This window comes from Elaeis guineensis, chromosome 3, assembly GCF_000442705.2.
Source record: "Elaeis guineensis isolate ETL-2024a chromosome 3, EG11, whole genome shotgun sequence".
In the NCBI taxonomy this organism is placed as follows: Eukaryota; Viridiplantae; Streptophyta; class Magnoliopsida; order Arecales; family Arecaceae; genus Elaeis; species Elaeis guineensis.
The window spans coordinates 89073909-89095578 of NC_025995.2; the positions used below are offsets into that span (position 1 = coordinate 89073909).

At 35.2% G+C, this 21670-nt stretch overlaps 1 protein-coding gene and 1 pseudogene across 1 annotated transcript; both read right to left on the bottom strand.

Moving 5' to 3' along the window:
- Positions 1 to 4625: 4625 nt before the first annotated feature.
- On the bottom strand, positions 4626 to 6427 carry LOC140856264 (uncharacterized; annotated as a pseudogene).
- An 8952-nt stretch (positions 6428 to 15379) lies between these two features.
- On the bottom strand, positions 15380 to 21065 carry LOC105041873 (endoglucanase 8-like). Its single transcript, XM_010918935.3, is given in 12 exon segments — positions 15380 to 15820; positions 15823 to 15915; positions 15918 to 15999; positions 17055 to 17218; positions 17531 to 17639; positions 17836 to 17985; positions 18128 to 18205; positions 18622 to 18822; positions 19582 to 19673; positions 19676 to 19732; positions 19735 to 19792; positions 20749 to 21065. Coding segments are annotated over 12 exon segments (1446 nt in total). The 5' UTR covers positions 20965 to 21065; the 3' UTR covers positions 15380 to 15674.
- Positions 21066 to 21670: the final 605 nt, after the last annotated feature.

The following is a 21670-nucleotide window of genomic DNA, read 5'->3' on the forward strand; positions in this document are numbered from 1 at the left end:
CTTGTAAAGGATGATTTGTAATCAAATAGGAGTTCCTCAATGTCACTACAATTTTGAGGGCCTTTGCTGGTACTGGATTAGAAGATATTTCTCTTCTATCACTTGACCTATAATCCTATCTCTCATTGGGGCAATCAATTGGAGCTGTTGGAAAGAGAGGAACGCAAGAATTTTTCTTAACAAATGCTCCTCTCTCAGTTCTATAGCTTATGAATGCATCGACATTTTTAATATATGGTCTAATTTACATGAAGGAAACTCCAGTTTAGATTATGGAATAATTTGATCAAAAATCAAGTCTGTACCAGCACTTATTCAAGATCCCTATTTCTAAATATTAGTCTCATGTTATAGGTTCTCGAGCTACAAGAAAAACTTTGCGGTTTCTGATCTTTTTTATCTGTTTGAAGTTTTATTTTTTTATTTATGTAAGTCACTAAAATATGGTTGATGGTGGGTCTTTTTTTTTTACTTTTTTTTCTTTATTTTACCCCCTTCATTTCTTTGTATTTCTACTTTACTCTACTTATTATTTTTTCTATTTTTCATTTTATAAATATTTGATTACTGAATAAATGCTGGATGGCTATGTACGTCTAATCTAAAAAAAAAAAAAAAAGAAAAAAGAAAAAAAGAATGAGCTTAAGTTCAACATAGCTCCGCTCCAATGATTTTTTCTTCAGCGATTATAGGAGTTTATCCTGAACACTAAATTGAGACTAAATAATCCCAACAAAATTATTTCTCCAGCTAATTTCTCAACAATCGCTAAGAGCTACGTAGCCGCTGAGAGCAGCCCTATGTTGAGGAGGAACACTAATTAAGATTAAACAATCCCAACAAGATTATTTCTCCAGCTAATTTCTCCAACGATTGCAGGAGTTTACCCTGAACACTAATTGAGATTAAAGACCTGTTTCTCTAGCTAATAGATTAATTTTCAAACTCTTAGCTAATTTACATCCAATCCCCAACCTTGTACTCAACAAGCTAACCCATGGCACCCACAACCTCTCTCTCTCCCCCCGGCCCTCTCACACCATCTTTCTCAGTTGCCTTCTCTCTCTTGTTTTACCTCTCTCTGTTCTCTACTCCCCTTCTTGCATTGAGCTCTCTCACTTGCTCCGCAGCACCCTTGTAATCTCCCTTCTTGGTACTTTCTTTCTCTCGCATCTGGTAAGTTTAATCTCTACACTTTCTCCTCTATTTGTTTCTCTAAAATTTATTTGATCCAATCATTTCTCCTCTCCAAAAGTATTTTTATGCTGAAGCCTAGTTCCTTTCTCTTTTTTTGCTTGGGAGAAGAAGCTAGGGGCTCTTCTAGAGGAGGATTAAAGGCTTGAGGATCTGCTCATAAATTTTAACATTTTTATCTAATAATTATCCAATTATATATGTTGCAGTAGAATGTTACATGTTAAAAACCCATATTGATAGATAAAGGTTAATATTTTTGTATATCTGTTATGAGTATCTTTTCATGTAAAGTTAACTAAATTTTCTGACTAAATAAATTTAATTAGGATCTTATTGTATTTCATTGGGGGAACAGAGAGGCTCAGATTTTAATATTATTGTATTTCTTGTAATAGTTGCCTTCCTTTAGGGATGCCATCTGACAAATTTGAGCCCAAAATTTTAGTGCTTTATGGTTCTAATGGAGTAGCTGTTCATATTACCTGGGACTGTGATTGTGTAGCTCTCTCATCTTGTTGGAAGCTTTTATTCAATCGCACTTTGGATAAGGTAAGTACTTTTATCATTATAGTATTTTATAAATGCATTTATATATGACATTAGAAACTTTATGATTGAATATTCACCATGACTCCCACTGAAACCATCATCTTTACATGCTTAGTTTCAAACATATAGTTTATAAATGAAAGTGAAATACATTTTGAAATTCGATTTTACTTAGTTATTTTAAGAAATTTCTATGTCTAAGAAATAAATATTTCACTTTATTTACCTTACATAAAGTAATAAGTTTTAAATATGGATTAAGCATGTAAATTTTTTAGTTGTAGATATTAGCCTAATTTGTCAAGATGGAAATACATTAAGAAAACTCGTTAATTAGATTGGTTTATCACGATAGAAATATGTTTGAAAGCTTATGAGTATTAGGTAATATAATAATTTATGTATGGCTAAAAATTGATTTTAGAGTTTGAGTGGAAAATTTGGTTTTAACTTTCTAGTTTGAGAATGATCCAGGCCTAGCTAGCAAGGTCGGCCACTAGCGAAGCATCTATTCAAAAACTAGCTTCTCTCAGATATCTATCACATGGTTAAATATCATTTTGGGCTTATACCATGGTGCTAAATTTGGTCCAAATCCTTGTCATAGGCCTCATCTTGGCTGTAGTCGTAAGGACTAAGAGAGGAATTGTATAATCATAATTTTTGATTTTTATAAATTTTTTTGGTTGCTCAGAAGTTTTATATTAGAAACTAGCTATTGAACTTCAATTTTAATGGAATACCTGCTTCATATGTTTTCCGATTATTCAAAAGCTAAATATGGAACTTTTATTTTGATTCTAAATTATTTTCTTTAGGACCCGTAAATCTATATTTATTTATTTAAATATTTTATTTATACGCTTGTTCCAACTAGTGATGGTAAAGTTACTAGCTAGTAGCTCATTATGTTATTTTTCTTTAAGATGTTGAGGAGTCCTTGGACTTAGATTACAAGCTATGTATCTGGAAAGCTTAGCAACCAAATAATGTTTAATTTCTCTTTAGTTGAGGCTAGTTTATGGAATATTATTCATGTTATGTTTTATTAACATTCTTAATTGGTGATATTTATGAAGTATGTTGTTTGTGAATATTGGTTAGCTTCGATTTTTCCTTCATTAGATTAACATTGTTGTTTGCTGTCAAAGCTATGTTAATTGGGTTTAATAGATGCTTTGAATTAGCTAGTTTGGCTAACGCCTGTGATGTGCTTTGTTATTAGATCTAAGAATTGCAAGCAAGCCTTGCATATCTTGTAGAGCTAAGCACTATGGGATGCATGGCCATTTATAATTTACCTACCTTGCAATATTGTTGGTTTAGTATTTGACTGACAAGAAATGAGTTGGTATTTTGTTGGGCCGCAAATATTGCCAAATATGACAAGGCTCAAGCCATTAAGTACTAACAAACCTGTGTCGACATAGGAGTTGCATTCAGACTTGGCACTAGGAACCCCTATCCCTTATGACAATTTAACCTCCAAAATCATCTTATCTTGGGGTTACCCTCCCTTGGAACACTGAATCTGATGGACTATGAAAGAGGAAAATAGCAAAGGAAGATCCAGTTTCTTAATAAGTGACCATAGAGGATAGGTGATGCAATTTGAGGAACTATGAACAATAACCTTTCATGGGATTAATTACTGTTCCATTGGCAGAACTCTGAGCAATTTGGAAAGGAGTAGCATGTCCAATGAAAATCATTTCGACAGACTAAGACTACCTTGGATGAAGGAGACTCATCAACTGTTATTGCGTGGCTGGCAGGAAGCTCTAATACTCCATCTGAAGCACACCATCCATGTTTACTGGATCTGTGAGAATTACCCATACCCATAGGAAGCAAATTAATTTGGTGGCAGATTGGCTTGCCAATTTTGATGCTGGTTAGGTGCGAGGAAGTGTGATGACTTGGTCTGATCATATTTCATCAGATTCGTCCCGACATTGTCCATGGAAAAAGATTTGGTTGTGTATTTCATGTAGTAGGCTTGTTCCACTCTTCCAAAGCAAGAAGAGAAAAGGACCAATCCCCAAAATTTGGTCTGTCCAAATAAACTATTGTGAGGAACAATAGCTTATGTTTAGTCAATTGTATATATGTTGAGTTTTCTTAACCGGTCCAAATTTGTAATAGTTTTATTAGTTGATCAAGTAAGCTGATTATGAGTAGTTCGGTAATAGTTTGATGTCTTATCTTGTACAGAAAAAAAAAAATCAAAATCAAAATTCAATTCATCGCCATCATAGGTGAAAAATTAAATTTCCTTTGGTGATGAATTAGACTTCAAACCCAAAACTTGTCAATTGTAGTATAGTAATCCCCCATTCCGCTGAAAATTTTTAAGTTCAAGTTTATTTTCAATTCCTTCTCAACTTATAGTTCTGCAACAGCAAGATTTATACAATGCACAGAAGTAAGGTGTCTGATGGTCAAGGATCAGTTTCCATTGCTCCTACCATGGAGGTGACATCATCATTTTAGGTGATAAGTTTGTCACAAGGTCTCAAGAAGAAAGTTTCAAGAACTCATATGGCCATACAGTGTGGTAGGTCTTGAACGATTGGGACAGTGGAAAAGAATTGGACATAAGTATCTTCATCACAAAGTGCATGAGTAATATAACCATTCAAAAATACATTTGCCCGATACCTAGAAAAGAAATTAGAAAAGAAGCCATTTCTAAGCTATATCAAACTTGATAGCAATGAATTTTTTGTATTACCATATATATCAAGCAAAAGCTAGCATTGCTTATCACAAAGTGTTAAAAAGAAATCCTTCTTTGTAATGCACAAGATACTGTTTATCTCACTTGCGATTCTGCGGTATGCAAGGCCATTTACGTGCTGCTATTATGAACCTTGCAGTAAAGGAGTCCACATAACCATCTAACATACAGCGAATGTACTGCCCAGTGTGATGAAATAACAATAGAGTAATGCAACTCCAGAAGCCAGTCACGAATGAAACTGCAAGTATTGCAAAGAAGATGGCATCATCCACAATGTCGTCATCTTTTTCTTCTTCTACTTCAGGGGGGGTTCGATGCGCAGGTCTTCTCGAGTGGCAGCCTATGTAATCCAATATTATGCTCATAGCTACTCACATTAAATGTGGCAAATTGGTCTTTGAAATCCGGGGTACATCCAGATAAGTTATTGTAAGCAACTGAGAAGACCTCCAAGAACTTTAGCTAAGTCAGTTGCTAGGGTATTGCACCACTCAACTTATTGTATGATAGGTCCAAGCTCTCAATCTGATTGAGTTTAGAGAAAGTTTCAGGGATTGGATTTGTTAGTTGATTGTGTGATATATTCAATTGGATAAGCTCATTTAGATTTCCAATTTCTGCAGAGATGTTTCCTATCAACTTGTTTGCTGACAAATCAATTGCAGACATCAAAACCAAATGATCTATTGTGTAGCCATATAAGTTGCCTTTGGTGATGAGGTCTACCATCGTTATCTCATATAAGTCAACCTCCGAATCCGTACCAAAATATGGCCATGCAGCAGTATAAAACATAGAAGCATGGGGTGAGCTTTTTTGCCAAAGCAAATCTGTATCTACTGAATGAGATTTCCTAAAGTGCATTTAGCCAAAGCAAGAGGGTATTGATCCTGAAAGATTGTTCTGTGAAAGGTCCAGAATGTGTAAAGACTCTAGCTTACATAACTCCATTGGTATAGGTCCTTCAAGTGAATTTCCACTAAGAACAAGAATCCTCAAAGACATTTTGTCTCCTATCTGTCTGGACAATTTACCTAAAAGCTGGTTGTTGCTGAAATCTAATGCTGTAAGATATGAATTATTGAAATAACTACTTGGAATGGTGCCTGTTAAAGCATTCCCAGCAAATGCGAGATCCATTAGTTTGGATGATGGGAAGCAATTTGGTAATGACCCAGAGAGGCGATTATGGGATAAGTCCAACACCTGAATTGTTAGATTGCATAAATGATGTGGTATTTGGCCCTGGAAATGATTTCCTACAAGGTTAAATTTGGTCAGAGTGGAAACAAGTCTGATACTCTCTGGAATCATACCTGATAATTGGTTATTGTGGACATCCAATGCAGATAAACTCTGGTGGTTTGACAGATTGTTCGACAATGTTCTAGTAAACTTGTTTCCATCTAGAAAAACAAATGAAAGCAAGGCAGGACCATAATTCTTACTAAACATTTCCCTTGCAAGTTGTTGTTGGAAAGCTTCAAGATCTCCAATTCAGTGCGATCAATCATTAGGTGAGTTGGTAGTTCACCAGATAAATTATTATTGGACAAATCCAAGAGTGCCAACTGACTCATGTTACCCAATGATGAAGGGATATTTCTAATTAGATCATTTGAGGATAATTTCAGGACTACCACATATGGAAATATTGTGCCGATGTCTGCTGGAATCGATCCATCGATGAAGTTCATAGAGAGATCAACCATGGACAAGCTTGTATTCAGATGCTTTGGCAATTGAAATGCACCCCTTATTGAGTTATTTCTCAAGTTGAGAAATGCTAGACTGGTTAGATTTTCGAACAACTAATTGGGAAAATTTCCTATCAGGTTATTATGGGAAAGATCAAGAAATTCTAAATTGTATTGAGAAGCAAGAAAAGCTGGTGTTGTAGGGTGTTCACATCAAGGTTACAATGTGACAAGATGAGGGGCTGAAGTTGGAAGGAGGGAACAAACTTTCCACTATCAAGATGTATAAATAATTTCTCATTGTTTGAAAGTTTGTTAGTGTCTAGCTTTGAAAGATTAGCAAAGGAGACCAATGAGAAATGCCCATCAAATTGGTTGTAAGAAAGATCTAGATATTGAAGTGAAAAAAGACCTCCAAAGATATGTGGTGGAATATTACCCTTCATTTTGTTATGAGAAAGATCTAAATATTGAAGAAAAACTAGTTTCTCAAGAGACAGAGGAAGACTTCCATTGAGTTGGTTGTTATGGAGATCCAACTCATACAGGTTCTGCAGTCTATTGAGCACTGCAAAGAAAAAAATATAAAAATTAGAAAACATATGACTCAATACTTGTCTACTCCTAGTTTTTGCTCGGTGACAGAGGTGAGTCATGCGTGTTAAACAAATATATAAACGAAATATAAAACGAGAATGAACAAGAAAAAGTTCAAATTTAAAGCTGCCTAGCTAGTGATCAAGGGAAGTAACATTTTGAAAATTACCATAAAATAATATACATTTAGATTTATATTCTCCACTATTAGTTCTAGATAATTAATTAAGTATGGGCAGGCATGATATGGATTTAGCATAAATGCTTGATATGATAAATCAAAAGTCATTTTAACTTGCTAAACCTAGCTTAGAACAATCATTGGATTTATGCTGGGGAACATGAGTTTGATGAGTTTTCTAATTTGGCCAAGTTAATCGAGTCGAGATTGAATTTGGCCACAAACTTGGCTTAGACTAAAGAAATGATTTAGCTTGCCCAAGCCATCAGTCAACATGTATAGGTTTTTTATTTTTGAATATGGGAAAATTTGTGAGGTTAAAAAGAAAAGGAACATGTTAAATTCTTAGTCAAAGAAATAAATATTATACCTTGTGAAGGTACTGAACCTGTTAGGTTATTTGATCCAAATATAAGAAATTAAGGGAAGATAAGTTTCCCAAAGCTATGGGTATCCCTCTGTGAGCTGATTTAGTCCAAGATCAAGCTGTTAGATGTTGTCCTAGATGCAGATTGGCTGACACATTCCTGTACAAATGTAAGGAAAATTTATAATTTTGACTATAAATGAATAAAAGGTTATTCTACTATCACATTGTATATATTATGTTTGTGATATATCTTTGAGTTAGTAGGAATGTTAATTCATATTTTAAGAATTGAAAATTTAAGGCATGAATTTACATAACTAACTCATAAACAGCTCATGACCATAGGATCATCATGAGGATGGTGATCGATCCGGAAGGTTGGTGTACGATCGCTTCCTTAGATAGATGAGTCTGAGTCTACGGTGTGGAGACACCGGAGCGAGAGTACAGGTATTCGTTGAGAACAAAGTACTGAGCGTGACCACCTCGAGCAGTCATAAGAAGTCTACCTTCTTGTCGATGACTAGCTCGATGCTATAGCTGTGTGTCTAGTTCTTTGATCTAGGTACATCGACAGTTCACCTTGAGTGTGTTATAGTTTGACTAACCATAACTCATCTCCTAGCATTCGGAACCCTGAGGTATATGTTGGCTATAGCATATTCATTGTAGGAACCAGATTGCACCAAATGGGATCTATCAACCTCGTAGATAAGAGGAGTAGTCCTATGATGATCGAAAGATTAAGTCCTTAAGCCCATGGCCATGGTAGAGTGAAATAATGGAAAAGAGTTTTTCATTGAGGTTTCACATCGGACTTAGATCGATCGATTGATTCATATGACTGATGTTGGGTTTGACGAGTTCACCTTAACCTAATTCAGTCGGAACTCATGATAGAAGAACTCAATACACAGGTAGCTGCACCGAGAGGTTCGTCTTCATTTCTGATAGGTTGCCACCATATACTGCTAGGTGTCACTGGTGGATTTTGGGAGTAATTAGAATGATCTTGATGATCGATCATTTTAATTGTCTGAATCAGAAGAGTTCTGGTCCATCGAAAGGAGTTTGATGATATCGATGATGAGATCACGACATTCTCATTACCATACGAAAATGAACCTAATGGGTCACACAAACAAGAGTTAGGGTCTGGATGTCATCAATTGAGCTAGTCCAGTTCGATTGATTTGGATTAGATCCAATTAGGTTCAAGAAATCGTGCTAGCACACGATTGAGCCTAACTTTCTCCTCGTGCAATCTTTTTCATCTCGACTGAGCCAAATGTGATTTGACTCACCCAGAGAATCTTGAGAAGATTTTTCTCAGTCTGACTGGAGCCAGTCCAGCTCAGAAAAATTTTGTCTTAATTATGAGATGAATTTAAGACAACACCTGTCAATTCCTATCATCTGCCATTTCTGTTTTAGGACATCGATCAAACGTTGACTTATGGATCTTGAACTGAAGGCCACTTGGCAAGAGATCATTGGAGAATTTTTGTGGAGTGTCCACCTACTAAATTAGGCCTCAAAGTGGGTGCCAAGATCAGATTGGGCGTGCGCCCCAAGTGGATACGGATAGAGTCCCATGAGAGGAGGACTCTGATCCCTTGATCAACTTGGACTGTGGGGCGCCAATCTCACTGTGCTTATCCAGTGTTGGCGCCAACAGTAGGAGAATTATGGGGATTCTTATTTATATGATCAGATGATATCACTCCATCAATTAAAATTTTTTTAAAATTAATTAAAATTTTTTGATTGATCGAATGATGTGGCACTGCATGACGCAGCAGGGTCTATTTAAACCCTGTCTGTCTAGGTTTAGAGAATTGCTCCATACCCAGCAAAAATGTGAAACCCCTCACTTCTCCATGCCCCTCTGCTCTCTCCCTCCCCTCTTCACGTCCAAGAAGTTGGGCGTCCATCTGGTGCTTGTCTAAGGCGTGGTGGCTCCCTGATCAGAAGCTGTAGGAATTTATCGAGAAGCTGCTGCTCCAGCTTCAGAAGATTTTTTGAAGATCTTCCAGATCAGATCCAATCTATTTTTGGAGCAGAGATTCACAAGGAGAAGACGATCTAGATCTTGCTCAGTGGATATCGTAGAGGCCAGACGACTGCGTTCTATTTTTGAATTCGGGTATTGCTGCGATCATCTACAGGATAATCTAGTTACCCTAGAGATATTTCTGTAATCCTCAAGTTTTAGATTTAATTTTAGATTAAATATCAGATAATAAGAATCAGATCTAATAGATCTTAGATCTGAAATATCGTAGGATAATTTTTTTTTAAAATATTCTGCTCCACATCTCATTAGATCTATAAGATCCTACAAGGAAAAAGCTGGTTTTTCTTTTCACAAGTGTCCTAAGCTTCTGCGACCCTAGCAGAATTGGAATATAGGCCATATATTTAAGTAAAAAAGATAATATAAACTATTATACTCAATATATTAATGGTCTTGTGCTAGAGAAATAATTGCAGCTATAAGTTATTACCTTCCACATTAAGTATGCCATTCAGCTATTTTCTCTTAGATTAAGACACTAAGTGAAGATAGATTTTTGAGAGACAATAAAATTCTGCTGAGTCTGTTAAAGTTGATATCAAGAATTTTAACTTTCTCAATCTGATATACCTTCTATATTAAGTATGCATTCAGCCTATTTTCTCTCAGATTCAAGACACTAAGTGAAGATAGATTTTTGAGAAATAATGAAATTCTGCTGAGTCTGTTAAGTTGAGATAAAAATTTTTAACTTTCTCAATCCCGATATATCTGTTAAATACAAAGTTTTCAAAGGAAGGTATTTAAGTCAAAAATATTTATACACTAAGTAGATAGAATATATGAATAGATTGAAAAAATTAGAGTGACAAGTTAGATATTGAAGAGGCTAATATAAATCAAAAAGAAAATATATAAACCATTATACTCAATGAATTAATAATCTTGTGAAAGAGAAATAGTTGCAGATGAATTGGTAGGTTATCACCTTCCACATCAGATGTACCATTTAGCATGTTGCAGCCTAGATTCAGGACACTAAGCGAAGATAGATTTTTGAAAGATAATAGAATAGTTTCAGTGAGGCTGTTATAGCTAAGATCAAGGATTTTCAGCTTTTTCAGTCCTAATATGTCTGTCAAATACAAAGTTTTCAACAAAAGAGAATCTACATCAAAATTATTTACAATAAGTTGATAGAAAATATGAATAGACTGAAATTGGAGAAACAAGTTGGATGAGAGAGAGGCTCATATAAAACCAATACAGACCATCATACTTAATGTGTTCATGGTCTTGTGATAAAGAAATAATTTTTAAGATCTGTAAATTATTACTTTCATATTAAGTGTGCATTTAGAAAGTTGTCCCTTAAATACAAACACGAAGTAAGATAGATTTTTGAAAGATAATGAAATTATTCCAGTGAACCTGTTATAGCAGAGATCAAGGATCTCCAACTTTCTGAATCCTGATAAATCTGTCAAATATAAAGTTTCGAAAGAAAGAGATCTAAGTCAAAAATATTTTTGGCAAGAGGATAAAAATATGAATAGACTAAAAAAACTGAAGAAACAAGTTGGATGAAGAGAAGTTGATATAAACAATAAAACAAGATAAACTATTTTACTTAATCTGTTAATGATCTCATGATAGAAAAATAATTGCAAAAGATTTTATAAATTATTATCTTCCAAATCAAATGTACCATTTAGCATGTTGTATCTCAGATCTAGCATACGTAGTGAAGATAGATTTTTTAGAGATAATGAAATACTTTCAGTGAGGCTGTTATCACTGAGATCAAGGATTTTAATTTTTTCGATCCTGATATGTCTATCAAATATGAAATTACAAAAAAAATGAATATGAATCTAAATTAAAAATATTTACAAGAATAAAAAATATAAATAGACTAAATTGTAGAAAAGAAAGGGCAAAAGAGAGGCTAACCCACCTGTGATTGCAATTGAATGATATGATTGTTGGACAAATTAAGCAGTTGGAGCATGTGAAAGGAGGAGAAAATACTTAAATTCAATTACCAGTTTGCAAATTCTGAAAGGCTTGAAAGGTTGAGCTTTGATACTTGTTGTATTTTGTTGCTGCAGATCACCCTCTCCCAAAATAATAGTCTCTTCCTCTTCTTCAAGTAGGTGGTGAAGTGCCACTGTACCAAGGAGAGAAAATTTGGGTGTTAATAGAGCTTCATACTCCTTCGAAGGACATCCAAATTAGACTACAATCATATAGGACTATAATTAGTAGAGTCCATAACAAAATTGCAGCCTTGAGTAGGTAAAAGAGTGATAGCAATTCTTCGTTGTAGAGAAATATTATAAGATAATTGTTTGATAGATATTTGCTTCCCATCTCATCCTTGCACAACTCATATAGATGATGCATAGGGTACAAGGGTATGGAAATCTAAGTCTATGACCAAGTCAACATATTAATTGGCAGATTGTACGGCTTTTAGTAACATCTTATTTAATTCTTAAATGCGAAGACTTCTATTTTGGAAAAAGAATTGGGCATGGAGCCCAACCTGTGAACAATTAATATGGAAATCTAAGTCTACGGTCAACTCAACGTATTAGTTGGCATATTGCATGGCCTTTAATAAGATCATGTTCAATTCTTAAATGCCAAGACTTCTTTTTTGGAAAATAATTGGGCATGGACCCCAGCCTGAGAACAATTGACAAAAATAAAGGCAAGTGAAGGGTAATTTGGAGAATGGCAGAACAAATGAAAAAAAGAAAAAAACTATGACAAGCATATCAGAGAAGGTAAATAAGAGAAGTAGAAGTACGAGAACACAGAAAGCAAGTTCTTGTGATATCCATAATCAACTCATTGGAAGAAGAATATTTTGTGGTAAACACTTTTAGATTTATGAATAAAATCTTCTATCTTTCCACGTGCGCCAACAAATGGATAAATTAGCAAGTCCAAGTCTACATTGGAAGAAAAGCATTCTTCATGACCCAATTTTATTCAGGAGACATACTCAAGTCTTCTGCAGGAAGTTATTAGGAGCTTTTCCATTGACTCTTGACCTAAAATTTTTCCATGGAGGAATGGAAGAAAGGCTGCCTCTCCAATCCTTCTCCTGGGCACCGTTGGGGCCGCCAATGGGGCTTTTCTATATGGAATGGGGATGCCGCTCGGGTGATTCGACTCCTCAGTTTAATAATAGGAGTTCATCTCAGATTCTTGGTTGCTTCTACTAGCTCCTCAAAATGCGGCAAATATTTTTCAGATTCGGTGTTGATTACTATCTAGAAGTTGAAGTGCAGAGCTTTTCCTTGCTATATATCCTCTTCATTTCCTAGTCTTGTGATTGCTCAAATGCCCCTGGGTTTTGTTATGTATAGTAATAGAGAAAATATTGATTGCAACATGATATTTAGTGTTTATCAGGGTTCATTATACCATGAAAATGACAGCCATCCTTTTTTTTTCTCAAATATTTCTCATGCAGCATTGAGGACCCACTCAAAGCAGTATCTCTAGATCTTTATAACTGAAAAAACTGTCTAATTACTAGCCTACCATAACAAGTTATGGAAGATTAACTAATCTGACCCCACAGTAAATAGTCACATAAGCCAACTATAATATTGGAGTTAGACAAATTGTATTTATTAATTATGTTCTTCTTTTATATACCCATAGGAAGGGAAAAATTTAGGTGTCTGGAATTAGATTTTAAGAAGGAATACCGATCATCATTAATAGCTCCGAGACAGCCTCCAAAGGCTCCCGGTTAGCTGAAAGGCATGGCCATTCAATTTAGTTTTATTTGATATCATGAATCGTTTCACCACTAAGCTCTGCATTTTTTTTTTTAAATGCTATGTTAGGTTAGAAATCTCTTAAACCTCCAAAAAAATCATACAGAAGAAGTTATCACGAGATTGTTTGGACGGTCACCGCATAAGCATACACCTGTGATCGTATACCATCGTAAATTCGACAATCGAGCAAGTTTTTCTCCCATAGGCATTGACGGTTGTGATTGAATAACGAAAAGGTCATGTGGCAACAACTCACATGCAAGCAGATGCTCTCGATAGGAATTTTATCTAGCCAAAGCAGCTGGTGGCTACCACCATGTAGCTTCTTTGGTGAATTTACGATGAGACTTTCCCACCATACTACAAAGTTTTTTATTAAAAAATAAAGTTTTCAAAGTAAAGCATAAGATGCCTTTGACCTGGCTTTGGTTCGGATTCAACTGACCAAAGACCAACTTGGAGTCACCAGTGACTTTGATAGTACTATTATATTTAGTTGTTGGATTACTGTTAAAATCCGTGATGGATACTATGTAGATGGCCACTACAGGACCAGCTCGAGCCAGCCTCAAATTGAAGTCTGGTCCACCCAGACTCTCTCTCCTCTCCTCTCTCTCTCCTCTCATATGATTGTAAATAGACCGGCTGACCGTGATCTAACTTGATCTAATCCGTATAGATCCAATCCGACCTATTTTATAGGACCCATGAATTTGAATCAGTTTTAAAATTAGATGTCTCTTTTTTTGGATTGAATTTAATGACCCTTATCCGAACTCAATAAACTATTAGAACCTGAATCCATTTGAGTCTCTAATTGTGATTCAAGATTTGTATGAACAATGCGTTTAGCATAAAGGTGAAATTTTTTTTATATCCTAATTTATTTTGAAAAAAATATTATATTATTTATTTTGTATGGTTAACAGTAATTGGCTATACGGTGCTACATTTGATCCGAATCCAATCTAAATCTAATCCAACCCAATCCAGATCCAATTTTATAGATTCAGATCGGATTATACTGTTGTTTCTATATTTTTAAATTTTTATTATTTTGAAAAAAATAAATTAAAAATTTTTTGCTTTCATTTTTTAAAAAAAAATATTTTCACCCCTTTCCGCCTAACCCCTCTTTTTTTCGCCCAATCTCTCCCTCGACTCTGTCGCTCCATTCGACCATGCTAGCTTCCCATTCATGTGTGCACATATGACTGCCCCATCTCCCTCCCTCTACCTCTTCACCCAACAGCAAGCTTTCCTTATCCTTGTTCATCGCCGACCCATCTCCTATCTCCTCATGCCCTTATTCTTTCTTTATCCTTTTATTTTTTTTTTCTCTTTTTTTTTAAGAAGAAGAAGAAGAAGTGATAGCAGTGCCAAATGCAGCCTAATGCTTTTATCTACACCAATATTATAAAGAATCATGTAGTATCACATGTATTTTTATGATTAGGTTATACCTCGTGATCTTTTATAAGCCCCGATTGCGCATCAAAGGAATTGAGTTGCCTATGCACATATGTGGGATCTATTTTTTGTCCAATCTGATGATCGGGAGACGGTGATGTTGACAAATAATGTCAAAAGCCCCATTAAGATATTGGCATACTGCTAGCTCATGGGATTATCATGTCCCAAAAATATATATATATTTCAAGGCAAAATGTCAATTGGAGGTCCTTGAGTTTGGATGTGTCCCAATTTAAATAGGACGCCTATAAAGCTTGTAAAATTTTATCCCGGTATCTCAAATACTTTACACACACACACACATATATAAAGATAATAAAATCATTTTATGAAGAATAATATATTGAATAGATTTCATCTTTCAAATTGATTAGACAAAAATATTGAAATTTTTAGAAAAATATTATCTGAAAATCACATTATTTGTGACTTTTTCACTAAATATCTAAAAGATGCGCTTTATTTCTATCTTTCTATTTCGTTATAAGTGGGATGCCCCTACTAATTAGTACTCTCTCTCCAATTTCAAATGTAGATATTTTAGGTAATACATTGTCTCCACATCCCCCATCTTTCTCAATTTTTATTTTGTGCATTCTATATTTGTTTTTTTTTTTTTCATATATCTACATTGTTAGTATATTTTAAGTCTATTTACTATTATTTTTGGGCATGTGCCCAGATTGCTGGTAGAAAATAAATGGATGCATAAACAAATAACCATTTCTTAGGGATGATGCCGTAATCAAGAATCATAGAACAAAGCAGACATTTTCCTGAGTACTTAAAAATTAACAAGACATACATTTCAAGGTATGCCAAAGCAATATCAAAGATATCCATCTCTAAAGAAGCCTATCTATCTATTATCTGCAATACACATACACTTCCTAGTTCCATGCAGCCACGCACGTACCAAACTTCCCACATGAACGAACCCGGCCCGGCGCAGGACAATACACATCTCTCCAAAGTCCGAGGACTCCATCTTCACATGTGGGAACCATTGGTAGCATTTGGACACTATTATATATCATGCATGTGAGCTCAGAAGCCATGCACCGCTAGCTTGGCAAGGGGACCAACGGCGAGGGAGTTTATGTAGGTGCAAGGCTCGAGCTTGGATGAGTCTGAGCGTAGGTCTTCAAAGTTGTCATAGCGATCAGGGCCACCAACAATGGCACCAGTGAGCTGTTAGGATTGGGTTGATTTTTCTGATACCAATTCATAAAGCTCGTGCCACAGTTGACCTCTGCCTCCAACGAGAGCACCGGCACAGATGCACCCGGTGGTGGGCTTGCGTTGGGGGATTCTTACCGAAGCCAACCATGTAAGACCTGCCTCTAGGGTTGCTGCCCAAGAGATAATCTATCTGCCGCAAATCCAAATGGTGAAGCTTAGAACATGACGGTTTTATTATAATGAAGCTATATGATGTTTTCTGCATAATTTTTTCATAAAAATTGAGGATATTTTTAGCTATTTTTTGAACAAAATATTTCTAGCTAATTTACATGCATGAGATTTTTTAGTTGGTGTACAAGGAGAGGAGAAAAAATGAACCAAAACTAGTATATAGGTCTTAGCAATAGCATTCATCATTTCATCAAAGATCGATCCAAAATAAATTTGAAATCCAAATCAAATGTTTTCCAATGTTTCTCATATACATGAATAACTTTTTGTGGTCTACGATTTAACTTCAATATATATACTTTTCACAGCAAAGTGTTGCAGAAATCAGACGTCAAGTCATTGAGTAATTATCCACATAGTGAAGTACAGTGGGAACTCCACCTCCCAAGTTCGAACACTAAACAGCTCCCCAGCTCAAGGATTGATTTGTTAAATAGTGGGGACAAGTCATGTTAGCTTCCACTATATTTTTCTATGCTTCTCTATCTGGAAGCTTGTAATTGTTGGTCAAAATACATTGCATACGTGATGTTCTCTAGGCACATAAGTTGGTCATTCCAATATCTTTCTCTCTCTTCAAAAGCATGCTACAGTATGAGAATCATATATATGCTTATTGCTACGCTATGGAGCCAAAGTTGCCAAACAAAGTGAAAAATAACAAGTCCAACTAGGAAAGGAAAAGAATATAATGATCTATTAGCTTTTAATATCTAAAAGACCGAAAAGATATAAGAGAAAAACTTCAAGTTATAATGAGTAGATTGCTAGTGTTACTAGTTCACGTTAATCATCTAGAACTGTAAGCAACAAATTTCATCATTGCAGATCCAATATTCTTAAAAATGTTTTTGTTTTTTTGTCACTATGAACTAATTAATAATAACTTCAATAATCTTTGGAGTACTTTCAAATTTCTCTTAATTTAATTAGAAATTGAGATTTTGACAAGAATGGAAACTTTTGATACAATGTTAAACAATATGTGTGCATTAAAGCAAGAGAAATCACCTGTTGCTTGGCAAACTCCCTTAGGCGAGTGGGTCGGATCACTTGGTTCCCACAAGAGACTGTTTGATGGTTCTTGGTGAGAATGTCGCTATAAATACTGAACAAGAATGCAGTGCCGGTGACATATTGAGTGTTGGCTCCATCTCGGAGATGAATCAATCCCCCTAATATGGAATATGAATGCATAAACAAGGCACAAAAGATGTAAATATAAGCAAACAAATTCATGCATGCTTAAAGTAAGAGATCAGGAAACAATATGAATAATGTAAGTCTGTTACGTTAGACCTATGATGTTTTGCTTTTCTTATCTATTTTCTGCAATGCATTTCTTTTGTTTCTTGTTATTTATTTATGTTCATGTTAAAAAAAAAAAGGTTTATTGTTGATTATTTATTAAATAGATCTATAATAATTCATCAACTGTTAAGCTTCAATTAATTTCATGTAGATTATATTAAAAAAATTGAGCAAACCTGGAGAGATATATATTTGGTGGAATGGAGTTTCCGGTAGAACAGCACAAACAAAGTTGTCGGCTTGTGTCTTGAAGTTCTGGAGACCATCCTCCCCGGTTAGCTTTGACTGTGATGGAAGAGATTTTCAAACACGGATTAATATTTTATTCTTCGATCATAAAGAGGAAATATAGAAGATAACAGTACCTTTACTCATTTTCACACATAATAGACTATTTAGCACCCTACGGGCCTCTTTTATTGTTCTTTTCTAAGGAACATTCTTTATCTCTTACAAAAGAATTGGGGTTTAAGATGCTCACATCTGATAGAAGAATTTGGGCACCCGCGTACTTCAGATCCCAACTGAACTCAGCTACACTAGCAGTGATGGATTCCCCAGTGATATATTTCCTGTAAACATCTCTTTTTGTTGCCGTGTATAGCCATGATGCTGCCCACAGCAATTCATCCTAATATAATGTGTAGATTAAGAATGAATATAGTCATCATCATCGTCATCAGTACTATATGTACATTATTTCACGTTGTACAGAAGCATGTGTGCACAGGGGGGAGGGAGGGAATGAGAGAGAGAGAGAGAGAGAGACTTACATTGTAACCAGAAAAAGAGCAGTAGAATGGACACTCCCCATCGTAGGTTCCTTTGTGGTTCTTCGCAAACTCAAAGAGCTATTTGAAGATTTTGAAAGAAAATAATAAAAATATTCAGTCCGAATTGTTTAGGAATTTCTACAGCTTTCCAGCTGTATGATTGAACTTGATTTAGTAGAGGGGAGAAAAAAAGAGTGTTTCACTTCATTTAACTGATCCAAGTATTATATTTTGTTTGAGATCATCTATAATAAATTGGAGATATTGTTTGAGTACCTTTTTCTCTTATTTTTAACAAAAAAATAATCGCATAGAAACACCAGCTTTAAATCTCGATTTTTTAGAATTAACAGCCTCGAGTAACAGATCAAGGAAACTAATTACCAATATTTGGCTTGACTGATGCTGCATTAGCTCACCAAATAAGTTAAACAGATATTGTTGCTCAATTGGTGAAGTTCAGAAAAAAATTGTGCATGAAGTAGCATTCTCACCAGCTTAGCTTTGTTAAGGAGGCTCCGGGCATACTTGCGGTCGGCGCCCCTAAATACTATGGAAGAAGCAGCCATGGCAGCAGCTGTCTCTGCTGCAATCTCTGTCCCTGGATCATTTTCATCGATTTTGTACAGGGTTCTTGGTGTCTTCATGTTCTCAGGTCGCACCCAACATTCATGATCCGCATTCGGGTCTCCCACCTTTGTGTGACAAAAGCAAAATTTTCAAGTTTTATTAAGAACCCACAAGGTTTTTCAGATAATGCATTTTCATTGCAATATCTCTTATACATAAATTATTCTTTTGCCAAACTATCTGATTATTAATTGTGAAATTAAACAACACTTAGTTTTTGCCATTTAGATATGCTTAACTATAATAAACTCTTCTCGTGTTTTCCATTCTTATTCCTTGTTCTCTTTTATTTCATACTTGTAATCTTTTGTGTCTTCATGAACAGAAGAAGTATTCAGTCTGTATTCAGAGGTCTCAATGACATAATTCTCCTGCTAATTTTGTTTCCCAAATTCCTTTTTGGTTACAAAATCCAATACAACTTTCAGTGGTAATTTTGACAGTTGTTGCTACAACGCATTACATCATCATTTCATAAAGAGATCAAAGGTCTAGCATATTTGGTTAAAGATTTTACCAAAGCTATATAAAAGGATGGAGAACATGCATGTACCCATATGAGTTAGTGCACCGTTCCTACAAATATTTGGCTTCTTAAATATTGTTCATCTGACCACGTATATATTTATCAAATATAAATGAGGCATAAAATGATGTTTCAAGTGACTAGTTGTTTTTATGAGAGGTTTTATAGACATGGCTTATCATCAATATCTCATATTATTCTAAGTGGTTCATGATTGATGAGTGAAGTGTTATGTAAGTTCTAAAATATTTGTTTATATACGGTGTGTTTAACTAAAATGCAAAGACTTGGATCTCACCTGAACCCACAATTTATTACGCTTGGAGCTAGCTTTAAGAAAATAATCTGTTCCCCAACGAATAGCAGCATGTACATTCTTCAACTCCCCGTGGCTTGTAGCTCAGACTTGTAAGCGAGAGCAGACCATGCAAGAGTTGTGATGGTGAAGCCATGGGTAGCCCATACTTAACATTGTCTCCTGCGTCATAATACCCTCCTACAAGGTCCACCTAGTTTGCAAAAGAGCAACAACATGGAGAAATCAGAATTGGAATGATGTTCTGTGGTAGAAATAACCACCAAGTTGCGAGTTTAAGTTTGGTATTTTAAGAGTCATTTATCTTTCAAATTCTCAAATCAAGAAGTCATTAGATCGATTAAGATTTAAATTCACAGATCCATATTTTCTTCTGATGTTAATGTTGGAAAAAGGCACATCACTATAGCAAAATCCTTTCATCAGAACATTAATATGAAAATGGCATATCTGACATCAGTTAACAATTTACAAAAAACCAGATTAGGCATTCTTTTAAAATATCTGAACATTTCTTTATATGATGTATTCAAATATTCTTCCTTTGAAATGACTTTTATATTTTATTTTTTGTTTTTATTTTTTACCAATGTTTGCTTCATATACAATATTTTTTTTTTTTTTTTTGAGAAGTCCAGTGAGTAATGCATAAAAATAGAAATATACATAGAAAAAGGATATGGGCATGTTTGGGATTATTGTTATTTTTATGTTTTCCTTTCTCCATAAGTTAATAAAATACCATGTGGAGATTGAGATTGAAGATAATATTTCTACAAAACTTCTGGAATTGCTTGCTTTTATTGGCATGAAAAGGTATAAAGACTTCAGCAATTCTTTTTGGAAAAGAAAAAAAAAAAAAAAGATTTCATCATAATACATGCATGTTGTTCAGTCTGTTCATTTTCTTACTAGAACGTGAAATTGGAAACCGAAAACAAAGGCTATACCAAGTGAGCACCACCTTTTATGTATATAATCCTATCAAACTTACCATGTTTTCAATACATGAACAAGTTCCAGTCCCAAATATAGTTGTCCAAATTATATCATATTCGATGGCCGTCCCATTGGTAAATTAATATACAAACTAGATTTATAAACAAATAAACAAGATAAAAAATTTGAATGAAGATAAGTAGAACCCACATTAGAAAGCTTCCCATCATCAAGAGCTGAGTCACCTCTCCAAGGAATCCTAGAATTGGGTGGGAGCTTCCCAGATCGCTGGGCCTCTAGGAACAACAATGACTTCGTGAGTGCTTCCTTGTAGTTGTAGCTGCCACCGGCAACCACGAGAAAGCCATTGGATATCATTAACCATGCCCCAAAGGCGATTGCCAGTGTTTTTGTGGACGATTTCATTTGTCCAAAGCTGAAAGGTGAGAAGAAATGAGAATGGAAATGGAAGGAGAAGAAAGAACGACGTAGTGGTGATATCGAGGGGTTTGAGTTTTTGATAGTATATTAAAAGGTATAAGAACGAGGGGCTGTAAGGGCTGCTCTCCTGATTTTTCCATATATGGGTGGACTTGCATGGTTTCATGTGTGTGGTATTTCCTCATGATACCTGTTTTTAGTGGTTCGGTGAGGGAATGAAGGGTTGGGAAGTCTGTGTCCTCAGGGAGAGGAGTTTTTTTTCGGTTAATGTTGCTAACCAAAGTTAGAAACATAGCTCAAATAGTTTGTGCTACATTGCTAAAACTGATCTACCAACTTGAATATTACTAGGTAGCACTGATAGGTGTCGTTTGGAGTCTCAGTGTTGGATTATATATCGACCATATATGTACTAGATATGTTTATAAATATAGATGGTCGTATGTATAGGATAAAAGACTAAATCTAAACGAGTGATTGAATGAAAAAATCACCTACTCACGTACCAAGTTGTTATTTCTATCATAAGTTGTCGGGACTGGCATGAAGTATACATAGTCCCGTTTTAACAAGGGGGCATGTTTGGCTACAACTAGACACTCTTTAGGTGCTCGTAGACCTTGCACGATCTCCATCAAGATGTGGATTACTGTACCACCCCACCCCCACGCCAAAATACGGGGAGAGATTA